This window comes from Perognathus longimembris, chromosome 2 (genome assembly GCF_023159225.1).
Source record: "Perognathus longimembris pacificus isolate PPM17 chromosome 2, ASM2315922v1, whole genome shotgun sequence".
Classification (NCBI taxonomy): Eukaryota; Metazoa; Chordata; class Mammalia; order Rodentia; family Heteromyidae; genus Perognathus; species Perognathus longimembris.
This window is the reverse complement of record NC_063162.1, coordinates 65,738,519-65,749,645: the sequence shown is the minus strand read 5'-3', so window position 1 is coordinate 65,749,645 and position 11,127 is coordinate 65,738,519. Positions and strand designations below refer to the sequence as shown.

The 11,127-nt window shown below is 50.2% G+C and overlaps 1 protein-coding gene across 2 annotated transcripts; it reads right to left on the bottom strand.

Moving 5' to 3' along the window:
* Window positions 1-4,383: 4,383 nt before the first annotated feature.
* On the bottom strand, window positions 4,384-10,113 carry Igfbp1 (insulin like growth factor binding protein 1). Of its 2 annotated transcripts, none has more exons than XM_048339389.1 (4): window positions 9,750-10,113; window positions 7,840-8,001; window positions 5,662-5,784; window positions 4,384-4,992 (listed from the first exon to the last, which is right to left on the bottom strand). In XM_048339389.1, exons 1-4 carry the CDS (start codon window positions 10,110-10,112, stop codon window positions 4,861-4,863), a joined length of 780 nt encoding a protein of 259 aa, XP_048195346.1. In that variant the 5' UTR covers window position 10,113; the 3' UTR covers window positions 4,384-4,860. The 2 variants fall into 2 exon arrangements, with proteins under 2 accessions (XP_048195346.1, XP_048195345.1); XM_048339388.1 differs by having other exon boundaries at window positions 7,840-8,048; window positions 9,752-10,113.
* Between the last annotated feature and the right edge of the window lie 1,014 nt (window positions 10,114-11,127).

Sequence of the window (11,127 nt, the reverse complement as noted above, 5' to 3'; positions counted from 1 at the left end):
AGGCTGAACTGCTCTCTCCCCAAGGCCAAGCGCCAAGACAGTGTTGGGTGTGTGGAGATTGCCCTGCCCCACACTGCAGAGAGCTCTCCTTACAGAACAAAGAGGTCTCAAGACATTCTGCCTACCTATTATGAGCTTTCCTTTATTTTTTTAATTTTGGGGGGAGGGAGAAAGTATTTTTGAAAAGTTTTGTCTTGCAATGTATTTATAAAAGTAAATAAAGTTTTTACCATTAAAAATAATAATTTCCTCTTTCTCCTTGTTAATGACTGTCACTCTGGGTCTATGTTACTAAGGAAATAACTGAGATGGTAGACTATTCTACACAAAGGTTTTCCTACGTTTATCTGGAGCAAGACCTGCAACAAGAGGGTTGTGGCGGGCTTTGTGGCATCAGTGGCAGCAGCAGAGCCCTGGAGGAGCGCCTGGGTCCCGGAGGTTGGGCCAGGTATGGGCCTGGCCCTCAGTGTGACCATGGCTCCCTGGCAGATCTGCATGTGTCTCAAGTTCACTTCAGAACAAGCGCTCTGACCACACAGGGTAACACAAGACAGATGCACCATGTCTTTCTGCCATTCTCTGCTGGGAGAGGAGAAGCAGATGACTGCAGGAGGAAAAGAGCCCCAGGAGATGCTGGACAGGGTTCTGGGCCTTGGTCCCTTGTAGAGCTGTCCCAGACAATGCCCAAAGCCTGTGAGGGCAGAGATTCCCAGTGCCACCCACAGAGCCTCCTTGAGCCGCATGTGATGCATTGATAAGGCAGCTGAAATGGCTCCAGGGTCCCCACCAGTGACCATTATGAGTGATGTGTGAGCTTTGTGGGTGTCCACAGGTCCAAGTGTGGGATCTGACCATGCAGAACAAGCTCATGAGGGCTGAGGTGCACATGGGCCTGCAGGGGCCCTAAGGAATAATCTTGGGGTTCCGCAGCCACACACTGGGCATCCAGGTGCTCGGTAAGAACATGACTGGCCCTTAAGTGCCACTGAAGATGGGAGTGGTTGTAGAAGGCTGTCACTCTCATGATAGTGCTTCTTCTGTGCCTGCTGGGTTTGCACGCGTTGGAGCCGCCAGCTCCCATGAGCTTGCTGCCTGGGCATCTGCTGCAAGCCCAAATCAAACAAAAGATAGAGGGAAAATGAGCTCGTGCCTTTTTTATTCCTGCCTTGGACACTTCATCTTCTGGCCCTGAGGTTGAAACTTCATACTACCTGGTTCCCAATTCTCAGATCACAATATTGTCAGCCTTGCTGAGTCTCCAGTTTGCAGATGGCAGCTGATCAGACTTCTCAGCATCTGTAAACTAAGTCACTTCTCCAAGAGTTTGATAATGATATAGGTAGGACAGGTAGAACACATAATTGATGAATAGATGGATAAATACAGAAGACTGACATATTAGGTGCTAAATGATTAATAGATGATATTGATCCAAAGGTAAGTGATGGCAGGACAAATAGCTGATAGATACTATGGAAAGAAACAAATGATAGATCAATGCTAGACCCAGCTCTGTAGGGGACGGCACTGGCCTAGCATAGATTCAGTCCCAGTCACCTGTCTAGTGGCAGGCCTCAGGCACCCTCTGAGGCCCACATGGCATGGGAGCATAGGCTCCATCAAGAAAGGGCAGCAAGGGCCCATGCTGAGAGCACTCCTGGCTGCGCCTCCTCCCCTTCTCCCCAGCTTGAAGCAGCTTCTGGCTGACAGAACAGTGAGCTGGCTTTTGAAGTCACAATGGCATCCTCACTTCACATGGGCATGCTGGTGGGAATGCCAGGCAGCCCCCCTCCCCGCTGTTTTCTCCCCTCCCCCTCTTTCCCCTGCTCTGAATCATGCTCAGTCAAGACACTGCCTCTCCCACAGCCAGGACAGAGCCTCCTGTTCCCCACAACTCTACGCTCTGATGACCTGGAGGTTTCAGTTCAGTGACTGCAGCCGGAGACCCCACAAGGATCCCACAGGATCCTGGAGTGAGGGCTGTCCATAGCAACTCAGGGCACCCAGTGGCCCGGAGTCATCAGGCAACAGCAGTGTCTGCACTAGCCGTGGAAACCAACCTAGACAACCAAAGGGACACTGAGCTGCTAGACCATGAACCAGGTAAGGAAACCAAGGCTGCAACACAGTGCTAAGGATGACCATGCCCCTGACGGAAGCCAGAAGGAAGCCACACAACCAAATCCAGGCAGAGAGAGAACAAAGGGCTGCAGGGCAGATTAAACACACACACACACACACACACACACACACACACACACACACACACACACACAGAGAGAGAGAGAGAGAGAGAGAGAGAGAGGCAAAAAGCCACTGCCTGCTGAGCTCCTTGCTCAGCACAAAGGGAGTGCAGATCAGCCTGGGGAAAGAGCTGATCATAAGTGTGTTCTAAGTCCCTGTGAGGAGCTACAGCCCATCAGGAACAAAACAAGCACTAGGACTGCGTGAACCACAGTTCCTTAAAGCTAAGGAACTGTGCTTAGACAGACAGACAGATAGATGATAGATCTTACACGTGTTGACTATAGCATAATAGTCAAGTGATGAGATATCAATATCAAGGAGATGAGAAAATATTACTTAAGGACTTCGCTTTTTCTTGTGGGAGGGAATTAGTGCGTTTTTGCTTGTATGAAGGATGTTTGTGTTATGCTGAGAATTATTATCTCTACTGGGATATTTAGTAGGATTTAATAAGATGTATATGAATGCCAGGTTGGAAAAGGGCAGATTTAGGATAACTAATTGTTTTTGGTTAATTGTGGGTCTTGAACTCAGGGCCTGAGCACTGTCCCTGAGCTTTTTTTGCTCAACTGTACCATTCTACCACTTTGGGCCTCAGCTCCACTTCTGGTTTTCTGGTGGTTAGCTGGAGAAATGATTTCCTTGCCGGGCTGGCTTGGAACCCCTATCCTCAGAGCTCAGTCTCCTGAGTAGCTGGGGTCAGGCTCGAGCTGCCAGCGGCTTAGGATGGCTCATTTATATGCCAGCTGACGGCCATGCCAGCCGGAGGTTGGTTCAAACTCGGTCTTAGGTATGTCTGGAGGGAGGCTCCCAGTGCCTGGCTCGCTGAGGGCTCCCCTTAGGCCTGCCCCACCTTGTGAGTGGTTTGCTTCACTGAAGGGAAAGCAGCTGGGGTTCTTGCCCTTGGCTGGAGAGGAGGGGGGTTCCTACTTTAAAAGAGGAGAGAGGAGCGGGGCCTGGCAGAGGGTAGCAGCCACAGCAGGGTTAGGAGCTACGGGGCCCAGGGAGAGCCAGGTGCCCCTTGGGCATAAGTTGGCAGCAGTTAGGACTTCCCAGGGGGTAGCCTGGGGGGGGGGTGAAGAGGCCACCATTTCCCTGCAGGGTCTCAGACAACCTGCAGGAGGGCTCACTGGGAAGGAATGAGGCACCTGAGAGACACTGGAGTGAGAGTGAGGCTGGAGTAGGCAGCGGGGCAGTGGTAGCAGCAGGGGCAGCCTGGGCCAAGGCCCAGAAGACAGCAGTGGCCAGGGCTCATCCAGAGAGCGGGAGTGGGAGGAGGGAGGCTGGGAGACCTGAGGAGGACCAGCAGAGAGGGAGGGAGGGCAAGGGAAACTACCCCACTAAGGAGCCAGCCAGGGATGGTGGTGATACCTGTAGTCCCAGCCACTCAGGAGGCAGAAATTGGGAGGATTTATCCCAACACAGCTAACAGGCCCCACAAGGGAGAACAGCCAGAGGACCACGGTCAGAGGCTGTCCCCCAAGCAAAAGAGCACGAGACCTGCCAGGCTCATAGTCCTGACTTCCTAGGATATAATCCTTGATCTGATGATTGTAGTTAGAAGCTAGGTCAGGCAGGAAGGTCTGGGAGGCTCTATCTCCAATTCACTACCTACACACCCTCCCCCACAAAAGTGAGACCTTATCTGAAAAATAACTAAAGCAAAAAAAGAAAATCTAGGGCATGGCTGAAGTCATAGAGTACCTACCTAGCAATGGCCAGGCCCTGAGTTCAAAACAAATCCCACACGCACCCAAAAAAATCCAAAAAACTACTATCTTGCCTTTACAAGGGAGGAAATCACAGACTTCCTCATGATTTGAAGGATCAAGGAGGGGAAGGAAGGGACAGGCTGAGAACACCAGTCTAGCCCAGCAGAAAAGAGGGTCAACTCCAGGGGAGATAAACCACCACCGTAGCACCAGATGCAGCCCAGTCCTATCATGAGCCACCAAAGCACAAAGCGTTTCTTGGTAGATGAGCACAAAGGACGAAGGCCGTTCCGAAATAATATCACCCGTCAGCAAAAGTATTTCCACATAGATCATTTATTCCAAAGAGCTTTCCATTCGATGTGTGTGTTTATGTGTGTGCGTGAACTGAACAGTGTCCAATGCACATTTTCTCCTGTAGCAACATCACCACCTCCAGCTTCCACTACCTGATCAACATCGTCACTTGCTCCCTTGCCCTGCACATTTCCATCAGTGATGCGGGAAGGACAGGGCAAACCAATCTTAAGTGCAGGTTAACTATGCACCTTTAAAAGCCAGTAGGAAAAGCCACTGCTTCCGATTCACTTCTGCATTTTCTAGACAGAAGCATGTACTTTGGAAAAGCTAAAATACAACTTCATATACATCAAGCAATGAGAGGTGTTTCGTGATATATAAATATTGGCACAAGTTACTGTGTAGAAAAATAAACTTATAGTGAATAAATACGAGCCAACTTTATATAACAAGCAATATATGGAGTATAAAAAGTACTTCCTATATATATATATTTATATACATACATAGACACATATAAAATGTGCACGTGTGGTTCCAGAGTATAAATACACTATATACTTAAATATTTTGCCTGAATGAACACAAACTGCATCTTTTCTCAGTTTTGTAGATTAAAGTATTGTTGACAATCAGGGTCCCCTCTGAGCTCCTGCACCCCGGGAATTCTCCTTCCACTCCAAGGGTAGACGCACCAGCACAGCCCTGCCTCTCCATCCAAGGAGGACTCGCACTGCAAAGACAGGGACACAGACAAGGACAGCAGATTAGGAGCTGAGAGTGAAGACACAGTTCCAACCAGCCCATCCTCAAATGTTCCAGGACACCCCCCCCCCCCGCACACACCCCTACATTCCCACACTCTCCTGCTGAGAATAACCACCCAGCCACCTGTCCACTCAGTGGTGCTGATGACAGAGGAGCCCTGCCCTGGAGCAACCTGTCCTCAGGGGGACCACATCTGTCATGGCCACAGGGCCTGCTCCTCAATTTCCCTCCAATAAGATCCACAGGGCCCCAGCTTCCCCAAGTCCTTAAGGCTCCCCAACATCCAGCTTTGTTTAGCTCCATCCCATTGGTTATTTGGTAGGTCACAAGAACAGGACTGCACTTTATTACAGCGTTTATGCCCCTTTGTGGGGGGATAATGAGATGCCTTCTTTCCAATGCTGAGCCTGCTCCCTTTCTCTGGGTATAACAGGTGAGGAGCTGAGGCCCCAAGGGTCAGGAGACTCATGAATGCACCTCCCCCATGGCTCACTGAGTACATCTCATTTTGTAAGACCACTTACAGTGTACATTTGGGGCTGGACATTCTATGCCATGAAAGACCATAGCATTACAGAGGTGTGAGAGAGCAGTGGCAAGCTCCATGAAAACACCCACTAGCAAAGCCACCTACCTGTTTGCTGTGATAAAATCCATGCCTGTTGCAGTTAGGTAGGTAGAATTTGTAGATTTCTTCTCCTGCTTTCTGTCGTTGGGCTAATCTCTCCAGCACTTTGTAGAGCTCTCGTTGGCAGGGCTTCAAGAAAAATAAACTGGTATTATTATTAATACAAGAGAAAGTGACTTAGCATCTTAGACAATGAATTGAGAAAGGTTTCTTGTTTGCTTTCATTTGTTTGTTTTGTGCCAATGCTGGGGCTTGAACTCTGGGTCTTTGCACTCCCGTGTGCTTTTGTTTGTATCCCTGCTCCGGCTCTTAGCTGTTGATTGGAGACTGAGTCTCATGGGCTTTTCTACACAGGCTGGCTTTGTGCTATGATCCTCAGAATTCAGTCTCCTGAGTAGCTAGGATTACAGGCGTGAGCCACCAGAATCCAGCTTGAGAATTCATGAGGACAGATTGGGTAGGACAGCACCCACAATGTAGCCATGGGGTCCTGGAACCATGTAGTGGTCCTCTTTTGGTGGGGCTCATTTTCTCCCTTGTGAGGGAGGGAGTTGGTGTCTCTTGACCTATTAGACCAAAGGATTGCAACACCATCTTCTCCTTCACTGAATTGTTTCTAAACATCTGTGCCCAGCAAGGGCCTGGCCACTGCCACAAAGCTCTTCCTGCCTCCTGCCTCCTGCCTCCTGCAGGGTGAGTTTGGAACCTGACACCTGGTAGAAAGAAGAGCAGGCACACTGGCTGTGGAATCTCAGGCCATCCTCCAGGCTGCTTGGGAACTAGCTTTTCCAGGGTCGCACAGTACTGGAGCTTGTTTAATAAGACCACTAATAGTGTCGATTCAGGACTGGACTCTCCTTGACATGAAAAAACGTAACATTGGGGAAATTTAACCAGACACTTCTAGATATTTAAACAACTTTCCTTGCAGTCTCCATAAGTCAAATTAGGTATGGAATATATCTCAACAACTTGAGATAAAAATCAACTTTCTCTGCTTGTTACCCTTTCCACACAAAATTCTGCAGTGGCCAAGAAAAAAAAAATGGTTTTGTTCATTTTTCTGACTGTCCACTTTGGTTCTCTATCGCCCTCAAGTGGTAGAATTGAAATTGACAGGACTGGAGACTATAGTTCTGTGGTAGAGTGCTTGCCTAGCAACCCCCAGGCCCTAGGTTCAATCTCCAACACTGCTAATAATAATAAATCATAATCATTGTTACTTTTTAAGATGTGAGAGTTAATTGGCCCAGAGTTTCAATTTTGGAGGATAAAATTCTGGAGAGCCAGGCACCATCAGTGGTTCACACCTATAATCCTAGCTACTAAGGAGGCTGAGATACGAGGATCATAATTCCTAGCTGGAGTAGGAAAGCCCCTGAGACTCTTGTCTCCAATTAATCACAGAAAAAGCTAGAAGTAGGGCTGTGGCTCTAGCCTTGAGCAAAAAAGCTAAGGGATAGGGCCCAGTTGCTGAATTCAAGCCTCAGGACCAGCACAAAAGCAAGAGAGAAAGCAAAGAAGCAAAGAAGCAAACAAGAGAAGAGAAGAGAGAGAGAGAGAGAAAGAAACAAAGAAAGAAAAAGAGGGAGAGATGAAAAGAGAAAGAGGGAGGGAGGGACGGAAGGAAAGAAGGTAGGAAGGAAAAGAGAGGGAGGGAGGGAAAGAAAGGAAAGAGAAAGAAAAAGAAAAAAGGAAAAAAGAAAAATTCTGGAGATGGTAATGAGATAGCTACTCAATGATATAAGAAGCTATACTTACTATGGTTATGATGGCAATTTTTATATTATGGATAATTTATCATAATTTTTAAAAAGTAGAAGCACAGGGCTGAGAATATGGCCTAGTGATAGAGTGCTTGCCTTGCATACATGAAGCCCTGGTTTTGATTCCTCAGCACCGCATATATAGAAAAAGCTGGAAGTGGTGCTGTGGCTCAAGTGGTAAAGTGCTAGCCTTGAGCAAAAAGAAGCCCGGGACAGTGTTCAGGCCCTGAGTCCAATCCCCAGGACTAGCAAACACATAAATAAAGCGAGAGCACAAAAAGATACAATGAGGTGTGGGAACTAGTCCCTGTGCTCATCTTCCAAAGATACTCTTGAGTCTCAGCACCAGCCTTGAGCTCAGTCTGGCCCTCTAAACAGAAGCCATGTGGCCTGTGTAAGGATCCCTGCAGAGCCTCACCTTCCACTTGCTGGCACTAGCCATGTCACGGGCCCTCATGCCCTTGTAGATATTAATGGCATTCCACAGGATGGGCTGGTCCTCGCCAGAGGTAGTCATCAGGTGAAAGCTCTCCAGAAGCTGCTCCTCTGTCATCTCTGTGCTTCCAGGGGTCTCTGGAGCCTCTGTGGTCTTGATCACTACAAAGGAAGCACCAAAGGTCTGTGAACCTTCCAGAAGCCCGTCCCTGTGCCCCATCCATTGTTTCTTTCCCTTGGAGCCAGGCTGGGACGCAGGGCCACCAGTCTAATCCAGACATCTGTCGTATGTGGAAACAGCAGTGGCCTAATGGCAACACTGAGTCTACTCAGTTTGTGTTTCCAGAAGTGCTAAGGGCACCCTGGGATTCGCTTCTGATGGACACGCCAGAGGAGGGAGCAGCATGCACATTTGCTGAAGCCAGGAGCATGTCTGAAGAAGCCCCAAAGGGTCAGAACAACTGAGTCACATAATAAATGTTCTCTGTAGCTTTCCCCTCCATAAAACAGGAGCTCTTTAACACTCCAGGAGCAAGTGAGAGGATTCAGTTAGAAATGGGGTTCAGCTGGGCACCAGTGGTTCATGCGTTAATCCTGGCTACTCAGGAAGCTGAGGGTCACGGTTCAAAGCAAGTCTGGACAGGAAAGTCTATGAGACTTTTATTTCTAATTAACCACCAGAAAACTGGATGTGGAACTGTGGCTCAAGTGGTAGAGTGCCAATCTTGAGCAAAAAAAACTAAGGGACAGTACCTGGGCCCTGAGTTCAAGTCCCAGAACCAACACACACACACACACACACACACACACACACACACACACACACACGGGTCTAGACTGAGCTCCTCTGACTCAGACCACTGCTCATCTCTTCTGAGGGCCCCACCTGCCCACATATTACATGACTTTTCTCACATCCCAAAGAGGCAGAGTTCATTAAACATCCTGCAATGGAGTCCAAAGATGCAGCAGAGAATCCGAGGAGCCCCTCCCACCCCCAGGAAATCTACTTTGTTGTACCATTGAGTTGGTTCCAGATTGTGTGCTGTTAAGAACTAGGAAAGCCACATCCGTCCTCCCTGGCAGGGTCACTGCTCTAACAGAGATTCCTTTCAGGACAGGCAGCCTGCCCACTCACCCTGGACCCACACACATGCTGCCACAAGCAGCCCAGATGAGATATAAGAGGCATTTCCTAAACTTCCAACTGCAGGAGATAAGAGGCATTTCCTAAACTTCCAACTGCAAACAAACCACTGCTAAATTCAGGAAAGAACTTGATCGTCAAATCCTTGGCGTGCAACCTCCACATCAAACATTGCTATCTATGGAAATGAATGGAAGTGAAGTTTTCAACCAGAACTTTCCCATTATGTCCTCCTGTAAATATCTGAGAAGCATATAGTGCTGTCCCCAGGATATATATTACAAATAAGTTTCCAGGTTCGGCCTTCCCCAGGACTCCCCAAGGGAGTGCCGAGGGCGGCAGGTGCAGCCTCGGGAGCCACCCAGCAGCTCTGGCTGCCTCTTGCCTTCCCCTATTCCCACATCTGCATCTCTAGAGATTTAAGGACCAGGATACCACGTAGGAGCTCTCTCTCTCTCTCTCTCTCTCTCTCTCTCTCTCTCTCTCTCTCTCTCTCTCTCTCTCTCTCTCTCTCTCTCTCTCTCTCTCTCTCTCTGCACTAGGCTGTGTACCCTTGGACCACTCTATCTTTTGGGCTACCTTGCACAAGACCAAGCAATGATGGGTCCCCTCTGGGTGGCTTCCTTACTACTGCCCCAGGGCATTTGCATTTGCCTCCTAGTCTCTATGTGCTTGGGATCTGCCCCAGGATGGGGGCCTGAGGTGGAAAGAGCCGGTGGCAGCGTACCTTCTAGCTCCGTGCTGGCGCTGGAGGCCATCCCGCTGGGCGGGGCTGTGGGCTCCCGCATGCATGCGCCCTGGCCGCGGGTCAGGGCGTGCAGAGGCCGCGTCTCCCCGGGCAGCGCGCGGCAGCTCAGTCCCCGGGCACAGCGCGCCGTGGCCACCCCGCAGTGTGCGCCGAGGGGCAGGGCGCACATCGGGCAGCAGCCACAGCCGGCGGCCCGGGAAATCTCCATGCACGAGTCGGGGATGCGTGGGCAGAGCGCGAGCTTCTCCGGGGTGCACGGGGCACAGTGCCACGGCTGAATGGCACCGTTGGCCACACCTGTCTGGACGGCCAGCAGGAGCAGGAGCGCCAGCCAGGGGCCGGCGGCAGGGACGTCGGGCATCGCTGGGAGGCGGCGAGCTGGAAGAGGCTGTGGAGCGGAGGTGGTCCTGGTTTTCAGGCGGCTGAGGCTCTGGAGCGGCTGAGGGTCTCAGGGCTGGTGGCCCTAGGCGCAGGGTGGCGTCGTTGGGCCGGTGTCGGGCAGTGCACGATGCTGGCTAGGAGCAGCGGCGGCCTTATGAAGGGCTCAGGCCATGCCACGTGGACTTGGAGGTTAATGATTATCAACTCTGGCATGCGGAGATCCCAGTGTTCAAAATAAGTTTGTTTTTGCTCGTGAGCTCTGTCAATCCGTGGGCGGCAGAGGATCGGATTTCAGATTCTGTTTGTCCTGTGTGATGCAGGGTTCAAGCCCAGGGCTAAAGTCCAGTCCTGACAATAAGCACACAGCCAGGTGTGGGTGGCTGGTCAAGAGGCCTGGCAAGCCAGTGCCCTTAAACTGAACTCCTGCTACACTTGAGGGCCCTGAGGTTTCCCATGAGGAAGCCAAGGGGATGGGCTGGGGAAAGTCAGGGCAGGTTATACCCAGGTTTCCACAGCCCAGGTGTGGGCTGGAGAGGGCAGGAAGAAGCTGTTGGCTGGCAAGAAAACCCATGGCTCACCCCAGGACTTTGCCAAAGCAGGCTGAAGAAAAGCAAAGCTGAGAGACTTGGGAACAGCCTTGCTCTGGCACAGAGGCACAGACCCTAAACTGCCTTTGGTCAACCAAGCTTAGTCCAAGTTTTTTCGTAATCAAATACAAAGGGGTTCTCCTCTTGTCAAATGATTATTTCTTGACTATTGTCTCATGTCACGAGGAAAAGTCAGAGTCTGGCACCAGATTCTAAGTCAGTATGACCAAGAAAATCTGTGCAATTCTAATCTCCAGTCAACTGCCAAAAAACTGGAGAAGTGGAGCTGTGGCTCAAGTGGTAGAATGCTGGTTTTGAGCAAAAAAAATCTCAGGGACAGAGCCCAGGTCCTGAGTTCAAGCTCCACAACCGACTCGCCCCCCCCCGCCCCCCACAAAAAGGAACAAG